Source organism: Camponotus vicinus, unplaced genomic scaffold, assembly GCF_025532165.1.
Source record: "Camponotus vicinus isolate PSW18456_S1 unplaced genomic scaffold, iyCamVici1.0 SCAF_13, whole genome shotgun sequence".
NCBI classification, from domain to species: Eukaryota; Metazoa; Arthropoda; class Insecta; order Hymenoptera; family Formicidae; genus Camponotus; species Camponotus vicinus.
Genome location: NW_028141949.1, coordinates 2,593,769 through 2,609,308, shown reverse-complemented (window position 1 = coordinate 2,609,308; position 15,540 = coordinate 2,593,769). Strand labels below are relative to the sequence as shown.

General features: G+C 28.6%; 2 protein-coding genes across 3 annotated transcripts in view; one reads left to right on the top strand and one right to left on the bottom strand.

Annotated features, from left to right (window-relative positions):
* LOC145964605 (cell adhesion molecule Dscam2) overlaps positions 1 to 9,183 on the bottom strand; it is a 216,202-nt gene extending 207,019 nt beyond the window's left edge. Inside the window, exon 1 of the mRNA XM_083087568.1 lies at positions 9,053 to 9,183. The gene's annotated coding sequence lies outside the window, so the exon portion shown is untranslated. The remainder of the gene's footprint in view (positions 1 to 9,052) is intronic.
* LOC145964607 (solute carrier family 41 member 3) lies at positions 2,933 to 14,839 on the top strand. 2 transcript variants are annotated; one of them, XM_083087574.1, is made up of 9 exons: positions 2,933 to 3,375; positions 5,739 to 5,825; positions 6,501 to 6,770; positions 9,060 to 9,328; positions 10,192 to 10,516; positions 11,347 to 11,641; positions 11,941 to 12,146; positions 12,562 to 12,710; positions 12,793 to 14,839. In XM_083087574.1, exons 3-9 carry the CDS (start codon positions 6,503 to 6,505, stop codon positions 12,976 to 12,978), a joined length of 1,698 nt encoding a protein of 565 aa, XP_082943700.1. In that variant the 5' UTR covers positions 2,933 to 3,375; positions 5,739 to 5,825; positions 6,501 to 6,502; the 3' UTR covers positions 12,979 to 14,839. The 2 variants fall into 2 exon arrangements, with proteins under 2 accessions (XP_082943700.1, XP_082943699.1); XM_083087573.1 differs by having other exon boundaries at positions 2,933 to 3,388.
* The last annotated feature ends 701 nt before the right edge of the window (positions 14,840 to 15,540 follow it).

Genomic DNA, 15,540 nt, shown 5'->3' with positions numbered 1-15,540 from the left:
TAGCAAGAACGAAAAAAATATTCTTTGCAGAATAAATTCTTTAAATTGATATCGAAACTACAATATATGTCATAATTGCAATCAGAGATCGATATATCTATATAATCTCGGTGAGTGAACTCGTTACTCGACATTCATTTATCATGGCAAGTTGCAAGACTCAATTTGAAAAATTGCTTATACAAAAATTCTTCTTTACGATATTTCATTATATTATTAATGGCTAAAACAGATCGCGATAAGAATAACGCCGAGTTGATAATAATAATAATTTCAAGAATTTTAGTTAATTCGATAGAATCGCATACATATTATCGATAAAATTAATTTTTCAAATTAATTTTTTCAATAATTAAAATACCAAAACACACACATACACTTGCATATGCTGCTGACGTGGCATGGAAAAACTTTAACATTTTAACTTTTAACATTTACAACGATTTTATCACATAATCGTTGACTACTTTCGAATGTATGACTATGTACATTTCATCACGTGTACGCACCCATATTATCATCTAATTAATCTAGTAGATAAGTTGAAACATTCGTGGGGATAATAAGTGAAATATCTAATATATAGTCAGTTATAATCGGTGACAATCAGTTCACATTGTATTTCGCGAACTGCATCGAATTACGCATGTTTATCACTGAACACGTTCTCAAAGAGTGCAGTTAATAACAGTTATTAAGAAAAATCCCTATTTTATCAAATGCTAACAATAAGTATGCATCTTACAGACAAGATTATCATCTAAATGCTAAACTCTTCCAAATATTCATGACATACGTGAATAATTTATATATTTATATATCTTAGACAATTTTTATATAATCTATTATTTTCCGATATATTTAAAACACGAAAATATCTTATAACAGAAACAAATCACTTAAAATTATTATGTAAATATTACTATTATTTTATATTATTATACATACATTGATAGAATTTATATGTGTGTATAACGCTTAATAATAATAAGAATGTAAGAAAAAATATAATATTGCATGATTTATGTTACACTAAGCGGAAATCGGCCTATTTTAGCTTTAGTTGCTTATTCGCGCCATATTGATAAGAAAAAATAAATTCTTTTTCTTACATGTTCTATTATATTTTCTAAATAAAAAGTTTTATTAAAAGTTATCTATTAAATTTTAACAAAAGTAAAAAAATATAAAATTATACAATGATCAAGAATTACAAATGACATGCTAATATTTTGCGAAGTATTATTTACGAATTTACTCTAGCACATTTTTTTTCATATTTGCGTTTTCTTTCTTATATTTTCTCAGATTTGATCTCGTTCGAGATATGTATGTGAGCATCAATCATAAAAATGCCAGTCCATACCCGACGACAGATATAATTATTAATATCCACTGCCGAGGTAACATTATTGTTCTCAGGTGAAATGTGTGTAATCGACGGTTTAAAATTACGCTTAAAAACAATATATGATAAACCTTGCGAATAATAAGCGTTAACGTCCGTTTTCATGCCGGACACGGTATTTCCCCACTTTTGACGGTCACAAAATAATGTGAATCCCCACGAATGTAAGGTCACGTTTGCGTGCACGGGATGTCGATCGTGTAGCCGATGAGGTGGGCAATACAATATTCATGGGTTACGTACGCGAAAGGACAACTCGTATATTCGTTAGATTAATGAACGGATTAAAGTTAGCATAAAATTGTACGTATGTACAAGGTATCGTGTACAAATCGATTCGTGACTCATTCTTGGAAGCATATTGACGGTCTTCTCCAAGCAAGTACTCTAAAACTTAACAATTCGATGACGCAAACAGCATGGCATTGCTTACGTCGCACTTAAGTGATAATATTAATGCCGGTATTAATAACAGTTCAATAGAAGTCGCTATCGATTGCTAAATAATAAAGATACACACATAATATGTTTAAACGCAACTCAAAACTTTTTATTTAAGTTAAAAGTCCAGAGGGATTTTTCTCTAAAACATCTTAAGAGTTCTTAAACGAGAATATTAACAAAAAATGTGAAGATCTCACATAATTCTATTTAGAAAAACTTAGCAAACAATTTGCATTAAATGATTTATTACTAGTGTGAATTTTCCTTTTTTTTTATCGATTATTATTATATACAGGGTGTCCCAGGTATCTTCCGTCCAAAAAAAAAAGGTAGATTCTCTGGCCAATTTAAGAACGATTTTTCCTCAGCGAAAATGTCGCGGCACTAATAGTTTTCGAGTTATAAACGATTGAAAATAAAGGGTTTTTCGCAAACTAAGGCTTATGGGAATAAAATATTAATAAAGTCACATTCTTTAATTAATTTTAGGTAGAGTTTACTTTAATAGAATTTTAATTTAAGGCTTAGTTAGAAAGATACATGACGACAAAAATTGGGAATATGCAAAAAATAATGATCTCCCTCGACATTTTCGCTGAGGAAAAATCGTTTTTAAATTGGCCAGAGAATCTGCCTTTAAAATATCAAGTGGTAGTTTCGGGACACCCTGTATATAGATATAAAATTTCATATTATTTAACCACAAAGAAAATTCATAGGCGATCACAACTTATCGCTAGTCTTTCGAATTTCATGAGTATATTTGATTGATAAATTTTCTCTATTTACTGATAATATATTAATTTTATTTTACTCAATTAAATCCTATTTTAATAGAATATAAATTTTCTCTATTTATTGATAATGTATATTAATTTTATTTTACTCAAATTCTATTTTAATAGAATACTAATTTTTTTCACCAATATAAATTCCGTAATTCCCAATGACACTTCTTTCAAACTTCATAAAGATACCCTATAGATACCCCTAAGATCATAAAGATTCCCTATCCCAAGAAAATGGGGGAATCTAATTAATTTTCGGAGCACTTGCTAATCGATCTCAGCGATTCACCTCAGGATCTAGCTCCCACCTACTACCGGCGAGATAGCGCACGTGAGATAGGCACACGAACGCTCAACGAGGACAAGAAGGAGTACTGACAATCGAGCTACGGCTTCCTTTTATCAGTCAAGCTGAACCGTGCGTGGCACGCGGACATTTCCGTGCGCTCTGAAGAACGGAAAAGGGAAACCCGGTTTTCTTCTCATCTGACATATAGAGTGTACAATATTTAATAACGCTGGAAATCCCGAAGTGCTTGAACTCATTGTGTGTGGTTTTACGCGAGTCGCGGAAAAGGGTGCCCGTTAGACTTTGGAGTTATAGAGCATTCAAGAGGAAATCGGGACCGGAATCGTTGCTCAAACTGCTAGTACCGTCATCATCGTCATTTCTGACGGATTCTCCAGGAACGAGTATTCCATCAATTAAATTCGACACGCTGGCGCAGATTCAATGTAAGCTTTCTATGTGAGTATCGATACGTGATATCTGAATAAGTTTTTTCTTTCTTTATCAGCAATTGATATAATTTTAAAAATTGTTGCGTGCTTTTAAAATATCAAAAGTCAGATAATTATTCTATAGTTGAGATTTATACTATAGTTGAGATTTTTTTATTTATATTTATAGATATTTAATTCAGATTTATTTTTTTATTTATATTTATAGATATTTAATTCAAAAGAGTACAAATTTATTTTGCGCGTGAAGTATGATAAGTTTTTACATATAAAAAATTAAGAAAACTAAATTTTTTTCATATCTAAACGAATAATTAGATAATAATTAGTTTTATTCTTATTATTATAAAAAAATTGTGATTATTACAATATCGTGCACTAAATAATTATTATACCGATTCAGATTTCTGATTATAAATATATACATGTTGAAATAAATAATATTAGCAGTGGCTATCTATCAAAATAATCAATTAATTAATTATTACTTATTTATGTAATCGATTATAAGATCATAGAATTACATTTCATTAGCAAGATCAATGTAATATTAATAACTATATCATGATTATTATTATTTATTATTTAATATGTCTATCAATCAGTTCTCAGATGATAATTGTCATGAAATTTGACAAATCAACATAAATTATTCGCATAATTTATCTTGGGCGATCCAGTTGGATCTTTCCGATTTTATCGGATCAAAAACCGCAGAACTTTCCCAGACAAGTGTGGCAAAAAGGTACGCGTGTCCCTTCTCGCACACTCGCGCGTAATTCAATTCATGCGACACGTGCGATCAGATTATCGCGACGCGACAGAACTCTAGTTGCCTCTATCAATCCGGTGACGTTCCCGCTGATTTTGCATATTGTGTTACATCAAGGAGCATCAAGTCCACGGATTAGAGTGACAACTTGTCTAGTCATGATTATTTTACTCACCCAACAAATAATTGTAAAAAAATATATTGCTTCAATGCATATTTTTTATTGTTTACTTTACTTCTCCTATGAAAATGTGTCACAATTGGGAATAAAACTTATACACTATAAAATTTAACTTCGTATTAGTTTGGGTTTAATCTTCGATGTAATTCTAATAAAGAATTTGAAATATTAAAGTGATTTTTTTAAAATCGAGCGAAGGTAAATCAAAAATTATTCTTTTAATATCTGTTCAAAAAACAAAATATAATATTAATGTAGGATGTTTATATGATCATACCGTGCAAAATTTAAGAACTGACTATACATAATTATTTGTATATGATTATATTTAAATAACAGGAAAACATGTCTTCTGAAATATTATTTAATTTAAAAAAAAAATCTTTATTAAAATAACTGTTTCTTTTCAAAAATTGTTTAACCGTTTCTAGTAATATATATCTTTTCACCTTCTCTTCATATTTTTCTTTAACAAATATATATAATTCGAATATTGTTTTGAATGTTGTTTTGAACACAAAAGATATATTTCTTTCTTCAAAGAGTTTATCTTTATTTCATAGCACATCAAAACTTCTTAAATATGTTTCAATAAATGGTTCTTATTTAACAGATTCTAAGTATTTTAATATAAATAAATAAACTATTAGGATCTCTATCGAATAAATAATTTTTTATTTTTTTAGTAGAGCAAAGTTTTCTGTGATAGATATTTTTTTCTTATTGTAGATAGAAAATTGTTAATCAAAGGTAAATTAAAATTTTATAGAAGTTTCAACAAATAGAACCATGTCACTGATAAGATTGCGACTGATATTACTTGTATGATCGACTTACGACATGAAGATACACAATCTAAACTGTTAGCCATCAGTTAGCATCGATCGCTTCTGGCTAGCAGGCGTTTTTATTGCCCATTATGAATTATGTCCGGCGCCAACGAACAATTAGGTTTATATTAAACTATTGATTTTTTATACATTTTTGTAACATCTTTGTAATTAAAGTAAAATTCCAATGTCTCAGATTTTTTACGTCGATCGAACTCGAAAAACATTCGAAAATTATTCATATTTTAACGAGCTTCTTGATTTGCATATATATGACGTAAATTTGCGTAAATTCCGATTTTCTGATTCTCCATTTTCTTGTTTTCGTACATTACATTCTCATTACTCAATTTTTCTTGATAAGCGCTACAATGATTTGTTTCGGTTAAAAAACACACATAAATGTAATTACGTAGTAGTTTTGACAGGTGATTTATCGTATGATAACGATTGTAAAATCGCTAATGTACATATTGCTAAAGTAGACAGCACCAGTTATTTGATTGTTCGACAATGGCAATAAATAGTTTTTTGATTGATCTCTAAATAAGTTACCATATTTTCAATTTTTCAGTTCAAAGCTTGCGGAAATTGGCAGATCCGACGTGAAATTATCACAAGTTGATCCTAAAGTGGACAACAACCAACGTTAGCGGATTCGGTATGAGCATATACAATAAAATCTTATTAATATAATATGAAAGCTTAAAGACTTATATGAAACAATTTTCACGAAATTCTCAAATTTATCAAATTTATTTGATCATATTTTCATCAATGTGTGATTTTTGCTTTCTCTTCATACTTTTCTTTAGTAAAGATATATAATTCGAATATTGTTTCTCAAATACATTATATAGAAGTTTTAGAGAGAAAGAGAGAGACAGAATTTGATATGTAATGTAATAAGAAATAAATTAATGTAATCTATTTATTTATAGTTCATAATTTTCTTGAAATTTTCTTTTTGTCATTTCTTATAAAAATTACAACATTAATTTATAGCATCGCATCAAAGGTTTCAATTATCATATATAAACTTAAATTTAACTCGCACAGAGGAATTATTTTAAAAACGATGCTATATAAATTTCTAATAATAATTAAAAATTAATAGATAATTATTATTTTTAATAGAATTCTTTATAATAAGTAGATATTATTATTTTTAATAACCTTCAACTATTAATTCGACGCTTTTTTCGGAAAAATTATTGCGTTTCTTTATTTATATATTCTTCGATTTTTAAATATTAAACGCGCACGCGAACGATCGAAAACTTTTATATTTTGCCTCGCGACGAGGCTTCCATCTAATTGATTCATTGGATTTTAGATATGGTTGCTATTCCGGACTCGCGAACTGATCCGGTATTGTTGAATGGCATAGAAATAACAGTACCGAATAACAACAGTAGCAGCAATAACAATGTAGCAGATGACACCAGAAGAGTCAGGGATCAAGCCTTCACCTTACCTCGTATTACAATACCGACCAGTGACGATAATTATACGTTGAAATTCGAAAACATAGACAAAATCAACGACAAGAAACTAAACACGGACAACATCAATGCGGAACTTGTCGTTATGAAAAAAATTGCTGGTAAGAAATATTGCAAATTGTGAAATTAGCATAGAAATTCCAACATACAAAGTGCAAAAGTAGATACAGGGATAAAATAATCGCTAATTATATGAAAATTTTGCAACTCACAAGATAAATAATTTTATGTACTTAGAAAATACAACACGGTTCATTTATTAACTTATCAACTTACACGGTCTTCTCGTTAGTGCTCTAGTTTTGTTATATGTGTTTTTTCTGACGCATTTTTTCTTATCTGTTTAGAATAATCATAAAAATTTAAAGGGTAAAAATTACATTTAAAAATAACGTGCGTTATCAAACCGAGTTATGTAACTCCAAGGGATATAATATATGAAAAACATTTATAAATTTACCACGCAGACTAAACAATATATAATGTTATATAAAAATGCCATGAATTTCACACAAATTTATTTGACAAACGAATTTCCAGAATGCTTTGCACAGTATCAAATGGTACTGGGAAATAATAAAATACAATATATGTATGAAAGGATTGTATGAAATATTTAAAATTAGCAAATATTCCGACAATGTCACCATTGCAAGTTTTCCTACATTACTTTAAAGTAAATTTTCTCTCTTTTAGGAACGAACTTTTAGGAACGAACAAAGTAATTGTCGCGATATGTTTGCGGATTGGTGGGGTAAAGGAAAACCATGCGCGACTTTACGCATATATATAATGGTTTTCCTTTTCCCCACCACAGTCGCGCGACTTTGCGCATATATATAATGGTGATTATAATAATGACACAAAACTGTGTGACTCTCCGATTATTTAACGCAACATGAACGCACTGAACGTTCCATGACCATCAAAATTCAGAATACCATAAATTCGCGACGGTATATAATCTCGGTACGGAGAAAAAACATGATCATTTCGTGCCTTTGCGGAATACAAGTGTGTTTATACGGGGAATATGATACGGAAACGTTGAATGCTACCAGAAGATCGATTATCTATTCGTGTACTAGTGAGCTTGTTTCCTTTTTTTAGATTTTATATGAATCAATCAAAGTGAAAAAACTTGTTAATGAAATTTAAGAAGCTTACGAAAATGGTAATTATGTGTGTGTGATCGGAACAAAAAATTATTAATACAATATCAACAAGTTTTAATCAAACTTTTGCTTTTTAATTTCTCCATTTTTTCAAAGTTATATAATATATTTGGCCTCTAAATATCGAGACCAACGATATCAAGTTTAATCGATGAATCATCATCATATTTCACTTATGGTTCAAATATACACGTAAAAAAATACAAGACTAACCATTTTCCATAATTTTTTAAATATTGAATACAATTTTAATTTCACATTGCTCTATTACATCATAATTTCGAGAAATTTGCAATTAAAGTTGCGAAGAAAGGCTTTATTTTAATATATTTTTTCATATTGTAACTATATGTTACGTGACTATTTATTATAGTTATGACATGTGTTGATAAAATTTTATAGCAATCAAAATTAAATATATTATTAGCATTTCCAATTTTCAAAGAAAATTTATTGTGTCGATAAAATATACAAGTAGTATATATAATATTTATATTTAAAATAATGATGGTTATTTCAAATTCTAAAGCATTAAAAATAATGAAAATTCAACTTGCATTGAAAATATAAAAATATTAATATCTGAAAAAAATTAAAAAAAAGAGTGACGCTTGTTTCTTTGTAAAACTGTATTTTTTTAAAAGAAGGAAAACAATTTTCCATTTATATCTTCTAATTTTTTAATTTCCTAATCTAATTTTCTATTTATATATCTTTAGAAATAAATTTAAATAGATTGTCTTTATTATAGATACAAAAACACAGTTTATAATTTTTAAAAAGTAATTACTATTTTAATATAATAAAAAATCTAAATTTTCATATTTTTTAAATTTATTTTTCTCAAAAGTAATTTAATGAAATTTAAAGATTAATGATTAATTTTTGCGATTAAATGATATCAACATAATTCGAATATAACACGACATAATTCAAAAAATTATTATCAATTAGATGTGTAAAAATTAGATGTATAAAAATTTTTGTTGAATCATGTCGCGCTTGATGTAATTTATCGCAAAAATAATTAATTACAAATTAATTAATCTATATAAAAATTTCTACAAAAAATTAAATATTTTTAAAATTTGTCCTCGTATTCGAAAAATAGTCTTTTATTGAACTATGTTACTTAGAAAATACAGATATAATAAATTTTATTTGAATATTCCTGACTATTAGATAAGAAACTATGTATTAATGCTTACTTGATAGCGGGTTTGAAGACAACCAACGGCCAAAAGGATAAGAAAGACATGTCTGGCGGTGGTGGATCTCTTTCCAGTGGTAGCTCCATAGTAACAATCTCGTCAGTTGCCATTTCGGATCCTGATCCGGACTATCGTGCCGGCCCAAATGAACATGGAGACAAAAGAAATATCAGGAATGAAAAATGGTATCACACAATTGTTCAAGTGTCAGTACCTTTTCTTATCGCTGGTATGGGCACTATCGGAGCAGGCCGTGTTCTCACTACCGCAAAGGTAAGGGATTTTTAACAAGGAAATTCGAACAATTTATTTTTTTCTCAGACTGTCTTCTTATCGAGGAGGTATTTGTCATTGTCCAAAGATAAAAAAATGATCTATTATTAGCAAGGAAAAAAAGTGTCGAAGCCAACTTCTACCTGAATATTTATCGGATCCGATACATTTATCGATCGCAAACCAGGATATCTTGTATCATTCTTTACATGCGATTATAGTCATCTTGAGTTATCCACATTTTTAAGTAGATTTCAGACAAAGACTTTTAAAACGAGTTAGTTAAAAAAATTAAAAAATAAAAAAGTTGAACAGTTCTATTAACTTAGAGTGAAATAATAGTATTAAATAGTATTAAATTAATAATAGTAGTAAATATACATTAATTTTTTTCATAAGCTCTCTCTCTCTCTCTTTTCGTCAATAATATATGTTTAAAGATAAAAATAAATTTATGCTAATAATGCAATTTTCTGGGATATAATTCAATAACAGATTCTTATTACATTTTAAATCCGCCTAAAGTAACCATTTTTAGGATTTTTATTTAGTTAATACAATATTTAATTTTAAGCATAAGAAATATGTTTAAAAATAATTTCTCTCGCAAATTTTATTTTCAAGTCAAGGCACTTTCGTTGCTTTTATATGATCTCAAAAAATATATGCGATATTTATAGTAATTATCATTATCGTTTATTTCATGAGAATTATTTACAATCTTGTCATAATGTGTATATGTGTCTAACACCATCCATGCGATAGAAAACATATTAATTAATTAATTCTTATAAATCATATATATATATATATATATATATATATATATCATTATTTTAATTTCTGCATATATTTGATTCCAGAACTTGCCCGCTTTTACGGAAGTCCCTCAATTGTTAATTTTGACTACGGCGTTGCAAGGTCTAAAGGGTAATCTCGATATGTGTTTGGCGTCGCGTTTATGCACCCAAGCGAATTTAGGCAACATGAAGGGTCGACGAGAGATCATCAAGATGATCATCGGTAACGTCGCCTTGGTGCAGATCCAAGCGATAGTCGCGGCTCTCTGTCTATCGATATTCGGAATGGGAGTAGGCGCGATCAATGGAAACGGCTTCATCTGGAATCACGCGTTATTGTTGGCGGTTTCGTGCATGTGCACAGCAACCAGTTCCTGCTTTATCTTAGGTAAACCATCCTCTCGTCGGTGTGCTTATTAAACATTGATTAATGAACCGCCGCTTACGCGCTTGCTCCCATGAATCGACTCTTGTGTAAGGTAATCTATTCGCCATTTATCAGCAATTAGCATTAATAATGATTGCTATCGCAGTTCAGTTTCACGCATTATACTAACAGATTATTTTTTCTTATGCACAGATACTCTTTTTATGCATATCGTTCGTCATGAAGATCTTTTTTTTTATTCTTTTGTTAATGCGTGAATATTTTTCCATTTCACAAATCTTCGATCTAGCAAAATGTTATGTGTAATTCATGTATGCTCACATTCTAAATTCAAATCATAATTCGTGCCACATTTGTTATTGACATTTCATATTTTTCTCCGTGCATAATAATCCTGACAAATCTTCAAATATAATCAATCTTTATTAAGGACATTTATTTTTAATAATTTACAAAAAAATGGATCTCATTAAAAACACAATGTCTGCACAAAATTTTATCAAATTATAACCATTAAATGTATCATTATTAAAGCAAAATAGATATAATTTCACTAAGCAATTTATCACATATATATTTATGTCTATACATTTATAAATGTAAATATGTTTATTCTTTTTGTAACAGTTTCATAATTTTTAAAGATTATTCCTCTTTACAACTCTTCCTTTCTTGTAACTTTTTTCTATTAATTTCCAAATTATTACATTTGGTATTCGTTATAATAATATATAAATCCATGTATGAAGTATCTTCCTTAGGTAGATGCAATAGAGTACATTGATAAATCGAGGTTCAAATTATTGATAAAATAATCTTTGTCTTTATAGATTTCGTCATGATTGCCGTAATCATGATAGCCCATCGATTTAAGATGAATCCGGACAATTTAGCAACTCCTTTGGCTGCATCTATCGGTGACGTCGTATCCATTAGCATTCTCTCATTCATAGCCTCGGAATTCTTCATCAGGCTAAATGCCGAAATATGGGTGTTGTACATCGTCCTCGGTTTTTTTATTGTGCTATTACCACTTTGGATCCTGATCGTATTAAAGAATAAATATACGAGCAGTGTATTGAAGTCTGGCTGGGTTCCTATTCTATCTGCTCTTCTGATCAGTGGGTTAGTCTAAAGTGACATGTTACATACTAGACACATATACATCTTCGTTTTTTTGAATAATTTCATCTGAATATGACCGAGTTTATGCGTAATATATTAAAGAAAATAAATATTCGAATGTGTGTCAAGCTTCTTTCATGATTAACTGATTATTAATTTATTATATTGCTCATTTTTTAAATTTTATATTGCTTATATTTCAATTTGCGTAATTACGTTAATAATTATTTATGTAATTCGATTATTATAATCCGCCTGTGTTTTTATTTTATTTAATTATATTTTTATTTCATCTTTAGCGGAGGTGGATTAGTTCTTGAAAGAATGGTTGAGTCTTTTGAAGGATTTGAAGTTTTCCAACCAGTTATTAATGGAATTGGCGGCAATTTAGTATCGGTGCAAGCGTCTCGAATGTCAACTATGTTACATCAGTCTTCCATCATGGGAATTTTACCGCCACACGGAAAAATTTGGGTGTTTCCGTGGACAGCACTCTTCGTAGGATGTATGTATAATTCTACATAAAAGGGATGTGATCTGGTATATATTCTTTAACGCGATTTTTTTATTTCTTTTTCACACGAAAATGTTCTGTTTTTGAAAACTCTAAATTTTGATAAAATTTAAAATTATTTAAAATTATTATACACTGATTATACTATTTTTTTTTCTATAATTTTTCATAACTTTTTCATATATATATATTATTTATATTTTCTATATATAAATATATTTTCTTTCTTTATATATTATTATTTATATTTTCTATATATTTTTTCTTTCTTTTATCCTTTTCTATATATATTTATCTTTCTTTTTTATTCAGAGGAATCAACATTCTTTCTGAATAAAACTCTTTTAAGAAATTTTCTATGCAGGAATTTCCCGTACAATATTTGACATATTTTTCTTCCTTACAGCGCCATATGCGATAACCGCTAGATTACTCGTTGCAATGGCAATTCCTGGTCAATTGATTTTCGTCTTTATCGCCGACGCATTAAACCCGGGCAATTGTACTTTATATGCGTATTTCGTAATCTCCTACATAGTCGTTTCCGTGTTACAAGTAAGTTACGCAATGCTCTTATTTGGTCTCTATTTTGAATAACAAGTAAAGATAAAATAATAAAATTTCTTTATTTTTTCAGGTAATGTTACTGTTATATGTTGCGCACATAATTATTCACGCAATGTGGAGGTATAAAATCGATCCTGATAACTCGGCGATCCCCTATTTAACGGCATTAGGTGATCTCAGCGGATCATTACTCCTGGCGTTAGCCTTCTTCGTCGTATACTCGATAATACATCAACCATATTGTATTGAGAAATGACTCCGTGACGAAACATAAAATCCGATTTAGAATCAAAGTAGATATAAATACAGAGTGCAAAGAATTTTTAACGATAGTAAAATTTGTCATGTGAGACGTAAAATCGTTGATTGAATGCTTGAGCCATCAAAACAATTCAAATGCGCTGTCATGATATGGCATTCAAAGTGATTTGCAAAATCGAGCAAGAAATAATGGCCAAATAATACTAAAAAAATAGTACAAAATACTCAGATTATACAAATATATTTATGTTATTAATTTCAAAAAAGAAAAGAAGGAGAGAGAGCTGTTAATTAAATTTGTGTTCGCATAAGTATGTGATCTGCGATTGACGAGACAAAAAGTCATCGATCGAAAGCCAAATCGATCAGCCAACAAGAATGATGATTTTTTACTAATTAATAAAACTATAATTATTAAAAACAAAATTTTTCAATATATTACGTGTATTTTCTTTTTTTGCACAAGGTAAAGAAAGGTAAAGATTTTTTGCAAATCGACAGAAGCCTAATCAAATTCAAAGCAAATAGAAATTCAAAGAAACTTTAGAAGGCATTTTAAAATATTTAAAAAGAGATTTAATAAAAACAAAGAGATTTAAAAATATTTATAAAACATTTAGGAAGACATTTAGAAACATTTTAAATTTCTGAAATATGCTTTAAAAATTTAACAGACGTTATAAATTTTTAAAATCCAGTTAAACGTCTTTTGTATTTTAGATATATGTATATTTAAATAAAATTGAATTAAATAAAACTTGCGTTGCTTGACAAGAATTAAACGTCAGACTTAGAATAGAAGGTCGCACTGATGTGTTTTAATTCTAAGCAATAATGATTATAATTTATATAAAACAGTGGCCGTGAAGTGTTATGAAACTATATCGTTGTCAAGGATTTCATGTCGTCCATTTTAAGAGATATATTGCAAGATATGAGACATTATTTAACTGTGCAATCATATAACTGCAACGCAATTGCAGTTCAATTAAAACAGTGGCTCGATTTAACTGCCTACTATTAAAACAAACGATAACTATCAGTCCTCATCACTGCCTTACGTATATCTTATTTAATTACGCAATATATCTTCAGGACACACGTTACCTAACGCTCGGACAACGCCGAGTAATTAGATTGCATCAATTATTTGTTTTTGAACACAAGCGAGAAATTCACATATTTCGAATATTCATTCTTAACCCGTTAATAAGCGAAAAGAAATATTCCACACTGCTTAGCAAAATTTCTTTTACTAGAATTATAATTTAATACTTTAAAATTCATTAATATAATTTTGTTAAAATCTCTTTATTCGTTATAAAAATTTTTTTAAAAATTAGCAAATTTGTAGCAGATAAAATTGCAACAAATAATCAATATAAAATTTGAAACTTCGAATCATTTCTAAAGATATGATGGGATTTGATAGGTTCAAACAGAATTTTAGCTCCATGGATTTGTATTTTTTACAATGTACTAAATTAAAGTATAAAAACTTAAAATAATGAAAATAATTTTTAAACAAATGTATATATATTTTTAAAAGGTAAGATAAGATTGAAGTCTGGCGTATTTCGTCAAATCAATGCAAAGTGAATTATGCGTTCTCCCAACAATATTGTAATGTTTTAATCACTTTCTAATCGAGGATAAATTATTTAATTGCCTACTTGTTTTTCCAATGTACATATTGCATGTACGTATAATGGATATACATATACACTATTGATTGCAAAATAATTGTACATGAAATTCTCAAAGTTTTCAAGTTGTATAGATAGCGATAAAAGCGCGAAATATATATTTTTCAATTTTTCGATTTTTTCACAAAAAAATATATAATATTAAAAGAAGATTCGATTTTTTTTACCCGTACCGTTTATCATTTTCACATAAATATCTGCTAAAATGTTTGAGTTCAATCACTAACTAGACGAGATATTGCAAAAAATCTACGAGTGCAATTAAATTTTTACATTGACTGAGGAAAAAGCATCTCCATATATATTATTAAATATTTTATATTGCTATTTCAAGGATGTATAAATTCAAGTTGTATTTAACATATATTTTTTCATTATATAAATATAAGAATATTTAATAAATAAGATATTAATAAATTAATTTAATAAATAAGAGGTATTACGAGAGAGATTTAATAAATAAGAGATAAGCAATTATTTTATGCTAACCTTTGAGCTACGGCTGTCGTCAATAGTATGAATACATACTCGTACATTATAATTAAAGGTTATAAATATTTCTTACATAAATATTTCTCATCAATAAAATTACTAAATTGTTAAATTATATAAATATTTCTTACATCAATTATATAAATATTTCTTAAATAAATTTATATAAATATTTATACTTACATACGCAAATTCGAAGACGTCCTGTTCCGGGATCTCCTGGACATGGAATGATCCAAAAATATTTCGCGCTGTTTCACCGATACCGATATTCGGTCTAGTAGAATCTCTACCTTATATACCGAGGATACTGTATCAACCTGATCGCGAGAGTCGAACAAGAAGGTCTCCCACTTTCC

What these genes read in the sequence shown, in the direction of transcription:
- LOC145964607 (XM_083087574.1), top strand. Translation starts at nt 6,503, where the DNA reads ATGGTTGCTATTCCGGACTCGCGAACTGATCCGGTATTGTTGAATGGC. An exon ending in GTGTTCTCACTACCGCAAAG is followed by an intron (nt 9,329 to 10,191) that starts GTAAGGGATTTT and finishes ATTTGATTCCAG; the next exon opens with AACTTGCCCGCTTTTACGGA. An exon ending in TCTGCTCTTCTGATCAGTGG is followed by an intron (nt 11,642 to 11,940) that starts GTTAGTCTAAAG and finishes TTTCATCTTTAG; the next exon opens with CGGAGGTGGATTAGTTCTTG.